Source organism: Clavelina lepadiformis, chromosome 4, assembly GCF_947623445.1.
Source record: "Clavelina lepadiformis chromosome 4, kaClaLepa1.1, whole genome shotgun sequence".
Classification (NCBI taxonomy): domain Eukaryota; kingdom Metazoa; phylum Chordata; class Ascidiacea; order Aplousobranchia; family Clavelinidae; genus Clavelina; species Clavelina lepadiformis.
The window spans coordinates 22313809-22325330 of record NC_135243.1 but is presented as its reverse complement, the minus strand read 5'-3'; the positions used below and the strand labels follow the sequence as shown (position 1 = coordinate 22325330).

At 35.0% G+C, this 11522-nt stretch overlaps 1 protein-coding gene across 5 annotated transcripts; it reads left to right on the top strand.

The window, feature by feature from the left end:
* Positions 1 to 328: 328 nt before the first annotated feature.
* On the top strand, positions 329 to 11165 carry LOC143451427 (xanthine dehydrogenase/oxidase-like). 5 transcript variants are annotated; one of them, XM_076951951.1, is made up of 30 exons: positions 329 to 429; positions 1348 to 1405; positions 1544 to 1640; positions 1846 to 1954; positions 2064 to 2232; positions 2398 to 2490; positions 2580 to 2698; positions 3010 to 3247; positions 3541 to 3692; positions 3882 to 4088; positions 4254 to 4438; positions 4615 to 4789; positions 4851 to 4937; positions 5285 to 5399; positions 5563 to 5738; positions 5911 to 6033; positions 6174 to 6280; positions 6420 to 6540; positions 6782 to 6909; positions 7130 to 7217; positions 7368 to 7495; positions 7664 to 7814; positions 8040 to 8194; positions 8405 to 8573; positions 8661 to 8789; positions 9052 to 9179; positions 9429 to 9624; positions 9835 to 10023; positions 10123 to 10290; positions 10569 to 11164. In XM_076951951.1, the coding sequence occupies exons 1-30, from the start codon at positions 364 to 366 to the stop codon at positions 10629 to 10631; spliced, it is 4089 nt and encodes a 1362-aa protein (XP_076808066.1). In that variant the 5' UTR covers positions 329 to 363; the 3' UTR covers positions 10632 to 11164. The 5 variants fall into 5 exon arrangements, with proteins under 5 accessions (XP_076808066.1, XP_076808065.1, XP_076808069.1 ...); XM_076951950.1 differs by having other exon boundaries at positions 8405 to 8789; positions 10569 to 11165; XM_076951954.1 differs by having other exon boundaries at positions 353 to 429; positions 1348 to 1409; positions 8405 to 8789; positions 10569 to 11165.
* The last annotated feature ends 357 nt before the right edge of the window (positions 11166 to 11522 follow it).

The window sequence follows — 11522 nt, the reverse complement described above, 5'->3', positions numbered from 1 at the left end:
ATGTAGTTTTAAAAGAGGAACGCCGTTAACAGCGTTTTCAGCAAAATGATTGCTTTAAAAGCAAAAGATTTTCAGCCAAAAAAGGTACAATTAGTCAATTTGGTTAAGTGAGTGAAAGCTGTGAACATCGGAAATGCATGCCTATAGTCAAGATACGTCATTTGACAGCAGTTGGTTAATCGTTAACATAAACATCATAATACATGATTCATGCATATGCTGAATCTTACCGCATAACTCGTTATAACAATATCCGGCGCGTCATGTCTTATATCACAACATTATGACGTTTAAATGTAATAAATTGCACATACAAGCGATGTTTATTGTTAACGGTTCATTAGGTGAATATCGTATTTGAATATGTCAGAAGAGCACATTTGGAACAGACCGAAAGATTTCTTGGTATTCTATGTCAATGGAAAAAAGGTGAAGAAAAATGTCGAGTAATACAATTCAAGTTCAAAAGTTCAAAGTAATACAACTAAAGTCCGGGCTATATAGGGTTGGGAGAATGTGAAATTAGCTCGGACGTGTGAGGTACCAAGAACCCAAGTAAAAGACCCGACGTGTGACTCCGAAGCTAAACCAACACAGAAATATGTATTTAATGAAAATTTTGTAGAATATGAGACTATGCCTACATGTCCCACACTTATATTCGTTCACGTTATCCGTACATGGATGCGTATAGAAGAAATTATTTCACAGTGGGATAAATCGTGAGCCTATCGTGAGATAAATCTTTTAGGAACATAAAGTAGGATGTGACGTGTACTCGTGTAATTACATAACAAGTGTTTACAATAAATCAACGGAAAGATTGAGTGTGATCACGTGACACTCAGCAAATCAATTCCATAACTCGCAAGCAACAACGAGTAAAAACTAACAAATGCCAGTAGAAAGTAATGACGTATGAAAATTCTGAAAATGACCGGTTGTACTTGAGTATTTCAAAAGAGTTTTCTTGCTACGTTTGTATACTGTGCATTTCATAATAATTAATAACCCTTAAGCTCATAGCGTTCCGCGACTACTAATGTGTCCAGAACCGTGCGCTGTTACATACTAATATTTATCTTTCTTTTGCTATAATGAAACACCAGGATCTATAAGTACAAATCATCCTTGGAAAAATGTTAGTTTGCCTCTTAAGTATTGACATTGGCTACAAGCAACTTAGCAAAACTATACTCTGACATAATGCAACAAGGAAACTTTTTATTCCTGCTTCTTGCGTTTTTATTAAGCTTATCATAAAATGGCTGGTAAATTTTTGGGAGGAGTTAAAAGCTGGATTTTTTTCGATGAAAAGTAAATGATAAGTTGAAACTTTGTTTGTAGATCATTGAACACAATGCGGATCCTGAGGTGTCTCTTTTAACTTACTTGAGAGCAAAGCGTGAGTATGTAGACCAGTGATTATTTAGGCTATGTTATACTTTCAAACTTTTGCAAAAAAAAAAACGAAAAAACGCACAAGAATTGATAGGAACCATTAAATTAATTATCAATGAAGTATTTCTTATTTTTTCTGTAGTCAGATTAACCGGGACCAAGCTAGGATGCGGGGAAGGAGGTTGTGGAGCTTGCACTGTCATGGTGTCCAGATGGAGCCGTGATGAAAGAAGAATAATGTGAGTATAAATATAGCTTGTTTTGAAAGTTCTTTATACTGTTATATACACCACTGTGTTTGTTAATAACGTACCGACACTACGTATTTGAATTTGCAAACAAAGCAAAGCATTCAACAACAAAGTTTCGACAAATATCAGTTTCACGATTCCCTTGTTACTGTAAATGGCAACTTTAAATGCTTAATTGTTTCTCATTTGTTAGTCACATTTCCGTTAATGCCTGCCTAGCACCAGTTGTATCAATGCATGAATGTGCTGTTACAACGGTAGAAGGAATAGGAAGCACAAAAACAAAGCTTCACCCAGTTCAGGTCAGCATTAAACTTGTATTTCACTTGCATTGTATTTTATGTAGATTGCAAGAATGAGCATGTTTTAAAATTTAACTTTACTAAATAGTTATTTACTTTTTTAAAACAGGAACGTCTGGCTGACTTTCATGGATCGCAATGCGGTTTCTGCACTCCTGGCATTGTTATGTCGATGTATACCTTGTTACGTAATAAAACAGTTCCGACATCACATGACATCGAAATGTCACTTCAAGGCAACTTATGTCGATGTACAGGCTATCGTCCGATATTGAGCGGTCGGTCAGCTTTCATCCCAGTCAAAATGTTGAAATACTTATTGCAGTGTCCGTAATTGTCTTGCCAATCATTTACGAATATAATCCAAACGGAAATAATTTAATGGCAACCCAAATATTGCTTGAAAAATAGTATAAGCAAGTAGTTTTACCTCTTTGTTTCAGCATTTAACACGTTTACAAACAAGAGCTCGTCAAAAGCTTCAGGGTGTCCAATGGGTGAAAATTGCTGCAAAAACTTGCAAAATGGCTGCAACAGTTAAGCATACCATATCTTACATTGACTTTTACACATAATTAAGACCACTTATTGGGTATCGACAGAGTTTACTTTTTATACCTTGCAGTGAACGGAGAGTTTGCTGTAAATGGAAAGGAAAAATGTGAAGTTAGTGATGAAAAGCATATTGGTCAATATGCTCCATACGACCCAACACAGGAACCCATATTTCCCCCAGAATTATTGGTAAAGCGTTCTTTTATTACAGTCATGAGAACGTTTACTTTTTTACTGTAGTTACAAAATAGATTAAAACAACTATGATATTGCTGAAAGTAAAGCACATTTTTAAGATGTAGTAGGCAGAAAATGTTTTGATTTTAATTATTCCTTACACTTTCGCTTAAACACATCCTTATCACTGCCCCAACCAAGTTTATGATCAATATTTTCCACGACGTGAAATAGTTTCTAAGGATCGATGAGATGCGAAACCAAGAAATCTTTATAAGAACACAATAAACGGAATAAATTTTTAACACAACATGTTTTTTCAGATAACCAGCCAACAGAATGCTCCAAAACCTTTGAAATTTGAGAGCGAACGTGTTACTTGGTATAGACCAGTCACTTTGGACCAATTAACCGATTTAAAGGAAAAGTATCCACAAGCACATCTCGTTGTCGGCAACACTGAGATCGGAATAGAGATTTGGGTCAAAGGTCAACACCATCCTGTCATCGTTAGTCCTGCTTATGTAGACGAATTGGCGACCATAACTACCAATGAGATAGGTTGGGTATAAGTACAACTAAATTGTATTGGTGTTCATACGTATTTGTTTCCAAACAACGGTCCAGGCTAAACAATAAGTTAAACATTGTCTGATGAAACCGAATTTTCATTTTATTAGTTTGGTGGCAGCTAAATCTTGTACAAGGCAAACAACAGCATTTTTCTGCCATAAAACATCAACTTTTTTAACTTTAACTTTATTTACTATAATACACATTTAACCATTGTCCAATGCAGCTTGCTTTCTATTAGTTATTCGAGTTGATGTTAAAGGGGTGTGTTTGTTATGTAGGCGTTACCATCGGCGCTTCATGTACATTAACGCAAATTTATTGCAAGCTTGAAGCAATAATACAAGATCGGCCAACTTACGAGACCCAGCCAATGCAATCTGTCCTTGATTCGCTTAATTGGTTTGCTGGGAACCAAATACGAAATGTTGCGGTAGTTATTTTAAAATTAAGTAATCAACGTTTTGATGTTTATTCATCTATTCTGTATGTATATTTTTATTAACTATTTGTGTGCTAAAGTAAAATACTGTTTAGCTTGACACAAAAAGCGAACATAATTCGCAAATCCTACAAAGTAAGACACGAAATACTTTAACGCTTTCTCTCCACCCAATTTTAGGTGTTAGGAGGAAACGTCATGACAGCAAGTCCCATATCTGACCTTAACCCTATTCTAATGGCTTGCGAGAGCGAGGCAAAGTTCATGCTTTATTCCCGAGGTGAACGAGCTTTGAAAATGGACCAACATTTTTTCCCGAGTTACAGAAAAACTGCAGCTATACCTGGAGAAGTTTTAGAGTCCATCACTCTTCCTTTTACAAAAACGGTACTTTGTTTAATAAGTGTGATCTTCACCGAAAGTGAATGAAATGGACGTTTGTAACGATTTGGAAGTTAATAAACCTCCGATGTAAACGCACAAGGTTGTGTGGTGCCTAACAAAACAACAAATACATGTTTATAAAGCAAAGTGACTTCGTTTTGTGATTAGGATGAGTACATGAAGTTTTACATGCAATCGAAACGCCGAGAGGATGACATTGCGATTGTCAACGCTGCAATGCGTGTCAAGTTTTATCCAGGAACAAGTAAAGTGGAAAAATTTGTCTCCGCGTTTGGTGGCATGGCTGCAACATCAATCATGCCGTCTGAAATGATGAAGAAAATGCAAGATAGGTATGAACTAAAGCGTTTCTGTTTTCAACTAGGTTAATAAAAACATGGTATGTAAGGCCTACATCTGCATATACAGTATTATACGTTAAAGCTACAATTTACAAATACCAAATGTCAGCAAAATTTATACAATAGCTGCTTTATAAAAACGTTTTCCTGGATTTTTTCTACATTAGGGACTGGGATGAAGCATTGCTGGAGGATGGAATTAAATGGCTTGCTGAGGATCTTCCTCTTCTACTGAGTACTCCTGGAGGAATGGTGGAGTACAGAGAAGCTCTCGCAGCCAGTTTTTTCTTTAAATTCTTTGTCCATGTCAAGGAAAGTTTAATCAGAGATGGACTGGCCAACGTAAGATTTACTTGAACTTTATAACTAAAGGTTTCGTTTTTTCTCAATTTAAAACTTACAGAGTTGCTTGTCAACTGAAGAAGAGTCTACGACAGATCGCCTTGGTGATAATCATCACAATTGCTTAGGCACGCAGACGTTTGAAGAGGTAAACGAAGAAAGATATAGTTTATGATTTTAGTGGTTTGTTTTGTTACACAGACTGCTTTTATTGGTCGGCCATATTACACTTTATCGAAGGTGAAGCGAACTTTTTCATATTCAACTTTTATAGCTTGTCCTTTCTATACCGCTTGGGGCAGCACTTGTTGTGCGTTGCATTAATTTAATTTACTGTCTTTTGCGTAACTTTCTTTGTAAGTTGATTTGAACTTTGAGTAAAAGTCGGTGTAATTATTATAAATTTCTACTTGCTTACTCGAACATGGCGCTTAAACCGACCAAAAAAATGTTCAATGATCTAAAGGTAATTTAAAATCTCTGCGTGATTAAAAGGTGCCCGCAGACCAACCAGCTGATGATCCTGTCGGAAGGCCAATGAAGCAAATTTCAGCTGAAAAGCAAGTGACCGGAGAAGCAATTTACTTGGATGATATTCCTCCTTATGCTGGTACGTACAGAGGATAAGACATAGAACAACCTAACGGTTTTAAGCGTTCTGAATCTGTCCCATTACATTAACCTATTAAGTCTGTTGAATTACTGTATTGTAAGTGCAATAACGTATTGCATACTACTTTAATTTCTTATAACTAAAGGTTGTTTGTTGACAGATGAATTGTATTTGTGCTTGGTGACAAGTACAAGAGCTCATGCCTACATTCGAGGTGTTAATATTGACGAAGCTAAAACAACACCGGGCTTTGTCACCTACGTAGATTATCGTGACGTACCTGGTTCCAATAATGTTGGAATTGACAAACAGGATCAAGTTTTTGCCAGGGACAAGGCACATATTGTTTTAGTTTTATTGTAACTGCTGTGAACTTTATGGCCCATGACCAATGGAATGACTGTTAACCGTAGACTTAAATATATTCACCTAGAATAATTATTATTTTTGAATGACAAAAAGCCACTTTTTTAGCAAAAGTATTGTATTAACAACAAATCCTTTCTAGGTAACCCATGTTGGTCATGTCATTGGTGCTGTGGTTGCAGATAATCACGCGCATGCGCAAAGAGCTGCTCGGTTGGTAAAAGTTGAGTATGAAGACATAACGCCAAGAATAATAACAATTGAGGTATGTTTTGTTTCGTTTAAGTTAATGGAAGCTTTCCAGAAAATTCTTAAGTGCTTTGATTTTAAAATGATTGGCGTGCAAGCCGAACTATCTACAAGTTGTTTTATCAGTAATTCTCAAACTAAAGTATTCTAGTTTAGGAAGCAATAGAGCATGAATCTTACTACAAACCTATCAGCAAGATCAAGCAGGGAGATGTGGAAAAAGTGATGGCATTTTGCGATCACGTCATCAGTGGCGAATGCAGGTATAAGCGAGAATTCAGATGCCAATGAAGCTACTAAATCGCTGTTTCTTCTAAACTGATCCCTTTTTCATCACATTATGCCGCTTTCTACGTGGCAAACTCTTAACTTAACTCTTAACTCACTACCATTTGTTCGTAGAATTGCTGGCCAAGAGCATTTCTACCTGGAAACGCAAGCATGTATTGCAGTGCCAAAGGGAGAAGATGGAGAAATGGAAATATTTGCTTCTTCGCAAAATCCTACTGCACTACAGCTTGACGTGAGCACATTTTGTCGATAAAGCGCATTATTGTTTGATTTGAACAAAAATATTTCAGTACTCAGATTAGTGAGAGAAGATCCTCAATTATTTTGTTCAATTTTGAAAAGTTGCAATAAGCATACCAAAAGTAATAAGCTATACACTATAACAAAAAGTTAAGTTATTGTTAAAGAGTTTACATTGAGCGTAATTTTGTAACATTTCAAAATTTTTTAACGTTTTATGAATACTTTTTCAGGCTGCAAGTGCTTTAGGCGTTGAGTGTAATAAAATCGTGGTGAGAGTAAAGCGAATGGGAGGGGGGTTTGGTGGAAAAGAGACGCGATACAACGTTTTGTCCAACCCTGTCATTGTAGCCGCTAACAAGTAAGAAAGCGTCTTTAAAACCACGCTGTAAAATGTGAAACAATGAAAATATACTTACTGTATAAGCTAATTTTCTTTGCTTATACAAATACAGTTATAAAACCCATAACCATTAAAATTTCTCAATAAACACCTGTATGTGGTTGATTTGAAAAACGTTGCTGAAGTTTCTTCACAAACCATTGCCAAAACATAATTACACATAAACTACAATTATTAGATGTAGGAAGCCCGTGAGATGTATGCTAACCAGACAGGAAGACATGCTTTTAACTGGGCAACGCCATGCCTTCCTTTCTAAATATAAGGTAAGTTAATTTGCTCCGGTTTTGAAACTGTAGGCAACATCAGAAGACGAAAGCTGAAAATATGGTGTTTAAACAATGATGGTTTACCTATCTGCTGATGCTTCTTCACCTTTACTGTATCAAAAAACAATATGTTTCTTTTTTCATTAGGTTGGTTTTAATAAGGAAGGAAAGATTTTAGCTCTTGAAAACGATTTGTACTCAAACTGCGGAAACAGTTTGGATCTTTCCACAGGAGTGATGGGTCGCGCCTTGTTTCACTCAGACAACTGCTACAAGTTTGCTTTAAACAACATTAAAATTTTTAAGGGTTTCAATTTCAACTAATATTTGTTGCAATTTTTGCTTCCAATTTTGTACTAGATTTATACATATTATGCGGACTACTTTAGAAGACCTTAACCCATTATGAAAAAATATGTCCTTAAATTGGTGTATTATTTTAGAATACCAAATGTCAGCCTAAGAGGTTTCATGTGTCGAACCAACCTTGCGTCCAACACCGCCTTTCGTGGATTTGGTGGGCCCCAAGGCTTGCTTATCGCTGAAGAGTGGATCACAAGAATGGCGGCAGCTTTAAATGTGGCCCCAGAAAAAGTATGGACACTCTTAAAAGAGCACTTCTGATTCATTCGTTCAAATCCGTTAAATCTGGAAAGTTGTTATGTTTTATATTTCTTTTGTACTTCCAAATGACAAACGACAACAGAATGCAGTAATATAGTGACAACAAAAATTTAGTCGACATTTGCATCTGCTGTATTACAACAGAACCTATGCTATTATCTATCACCGGTTTAATATTAAACAATGGCTTTTTAGGTTAGAGAATTAAACATGTACAGAGAAGGCGACGTTACACACTTCGGTCAAAAGCTTGAAAATTTTCTTGCCAGAAAATGCTGGTATGAATGCTTGCAGCGTGCCATGTTTGACAAAAGGAAAGCAGAGATTGATATCTACAACACTAATTCAAGGTAGGTAACAGAGACTGATTGTTGTGCAAATTGTGCAGGCTTGTAGTAAGATGAGGCAAACAAAACTGTCATAGGGTGAGATAGGAACGCGAAAAAATGTTTTTCAATGCAAAAATTCCGAAATAAGCTCAACAAGCACTTGCTTTGTAAAGCTTTTAGTGTTAAAACAACAAAGTGTGATGGCTTTTATCTCAAATATTTCTAACAAAGGTGGCGAAAACGAGGTATTTCTTGCATTCCGACAAAATTTGGCATCTCATTTAACGCACTGCATCTCAACCAGGCTGGGGCACTGGTGCATGTTTACAGAGACGGATCAGTTCTAGTTACTCATGGAGGCACAGAAATGGGACAAGGGCTGCACACAAAAATGATCCAAGTTAGTATAACATATAAGTTATTAGCTTTGCATGCTCTGCCATTGAATAAAGCAATGAAAATAACAAAGAGAACCTTACTTTTACAGATTGCAAGTCGCTGCCTGGGTGTACCACATTCAAGAATACATCTTTCTGAAACAAGCACCAGCACCGTTCCGAACACATCTCCTACAGCTGCTAGCGTTAGTTCTGATATCAACGGCATGGCCGTGAAGGTAGGACAAAGAGAATCTAAAAATTTAAGCACGGTAGGAGAAAATCACCATATCAAAAATCTGTCTTACTGCTTGCTTTTCCACACAGTTAATGAAAATTGACGTTTACCTTTATTCATATCAGCTATAATCTGGTTCTAAGCTGGTTAACTCTGGTTGTTTTCTCGTGCATGTTTCTAATACTTACAATACTTACTAAAACTTAAAATACACATAATTATTTAAAATTTAACATGCTTCTAATACTAAATAATTTTTGAAGAATGCTTGTGAAATAATTAAAGAACGACTTCAACCTCTTCAAGCCAAGCATCCCAATTTAACTTGGAATAAAATTATCGAAAACGCGTACTTTGAACGGATTAGCCTCTCTGCAACAGGATTCTACAGGTAAACATATTGCAGTAATATATTCAGTGTCGATAGCGCTCTTTATGTTTATAAGATGATAGACTAAATCCAGTCTCGGTGCCATTTCCCATGAGGGACTGGTATACGTCTGGGACAAAAACTTATCAAGGTCAAGCTAAAATAGAAATGGTTGCTAGTTGGTTTGACATAATTTCAATTTCAACACATGCAAAACAATTTACTGTGTTGATACTTTATTAAAAGATAGTTATTTTTAAACCTCTACAGTACGCCTGATATTTTTTCCGACTGGAATATGGAAACAGGAAAAGTTGGGAATTCAAAACCCTTCAGTTATTTTACATACGGTGCAGCGGCGTCTGAAGTTGAAGTTGACTGCCTGACTGGAGATCACATCGTGCTCAAAACTGATATCGTCATGGATTTGGGAAGAAGTCTTAATCCAGGCATCGACATTGGTCAGGTGAGGTATTTTCAATTTGAACAACGACCCGCTTATTACTTTGTTATCTTTTTCGTTCAACATCAAACAGTTTTGATTATATTATATACAGTTTAACGAAACAATACGTTTGTATCAAACAATTATCCAATCAACAACGTTTTTAAATAATACAAATCTCCAACCTCATACTGTACATTTGAAATTTGGCGAAGAACCTTTGTTTTGTAGATCGAAGGAGCTTTTACTCAAGGGTATGGAATGATGACTTTGGAAGAACCACTTTACTCGCCTAAAGGAGAAATGCTCACAAGAGGACCAGGAACTTACAAGATTCCCGGTTTCGGGGATTGCCCTAAAGAGTTTAACGTACATTTGCTGAGAGGCGTTTCAAATGACAAAGCAATATTTTCATCCAAAGTAAGTTTTCATACTCTATGAGCATTAACGTGTAAATATGTGTCAATAACTTTGTCAAATCGATATCTACTGCAAGCAAAATATAACAAATATACACAGGCTGTCGGAGAACCTCCGCTCTTCCTGGCATCATCAGTTTTTTTTGCGATAAAAGACGCGATTGGTTACGCCAGAGAAGACTCGGGATTGTCAAGACAGTTCCGACTGGATTCTCCAGCGTCAGCAGAACGTATTAGAATGTCTTGCGCTGACCGCTTCACCAAACAGGTTTTTTATTACAACTAATGACCAAAACTTTAAATTATCCAGGCTTTGAAAAAATAAAAATATTAACCAAAAATAACTAAAAATATTTTATAAATCTTACAAAAACTTATTATTAAATATTCAATAAATAAAAACTATTAATTAGATAAATAAAAATTATTAAATATTACATTTTATATTTTATATTAGAAAAATATGCATTAATAACCAAAAATATTTTATTCATTCGATGATGGAATGCAAGTTTTTTTTTTAATATATATGTTTCTTTTTTTTAGCACAAATTACATTCCAAAGATGAAGACGCCTCCAACGCCACCCCATGGTCTGTTCAGGCGTAACTTTTTGTGAATAAATGAAATATGTTTAAGATATTGCTTACAAAGCTGATGGTGGCGGAATCATGTTAACCCAGTATATAGTAAAATAACAAAATAAGATGGAGGTTTTCTTAGCACGTCTGAAGAAGCCAGCGTTTTTTACGACAGCTCGCGTAGAAGAATCATAAATAAAGCTAACCTTCATTGTGCCGACCTATATCTTGGTTTTGATTTTGACATATTTTGTAGCAGTAACAAAATCATAAAATTTTATACATTAAATTTCATAAGATTAAACATAGTGATTGCCAATTTTGATTGCAGTTCACTTCAAATGCTACATATTTTCTATGCATTTCTACCGTATTTTATACGAACATTTCTGTATATCCACTTGATTTAAAAATAAGTAATTTATTGTTGTTAATTTTTGAATTTTGCAAATTATTTCGAGCTAATAAAATAACACGATTGAAAGGTGCTATATTAGTTAAGTATTTCGAAAAAGATTTTTATTTTGGGCAGTTTTATATGTGATGGATGTTTAAAGTATGAAGTTTTTGTATCAATAATAAAGGTTGGTTGAACTGCGTAATCGTTTCCTGAAACACACTAGAACAGTTAAAAATGTTAAGATATGCTTTATTTCAAAAGGTTACTGTGGGGAAAGTTTAACCTAAATTTAAAAAAAAACATCTAAACAAGTTGCAATGGGTTAAGTAACGGGTAAATACTTTTAACTCTAGTGCCTTACTCTCAACATTATTATTACATTATATTATATTATTATTTAATTATATTATATACAGTTATATTTTAATATGTATTTATATTAATATAATATTTTTTAATTATAATTAATTATTATTTAATTTTATTATTTAAATATTTTATTAATATTATATTTATATT

What these genes read in the sequence shown, in the direction of transcription:
- LOC143451427 (XM_076951950.1), top strand. Translation starts at nt 364, where the DNA reads ATGTCAGAAGAGCACATTTGGAACAGACCGAAAGATTTCTTGGTATTC. An exon ending in CCTTCCTTTCTAAATATAAG is followed by an intron (nt 7,218 to 7,367) that starts GTAAGTTAATTT and finishes TTTTTTCATTAG; the next exon opens with GTTGGTTTTAATAAGGAAGG. An exon ending in TCTGCAACAGGATTCTACAG is followed by an intron (nt 9,180 to 9,428) that starts GTAAACATATTG and finishes AAACCTCTACAG; the next exon opens with TACGCCTGATATTTTTTCCG.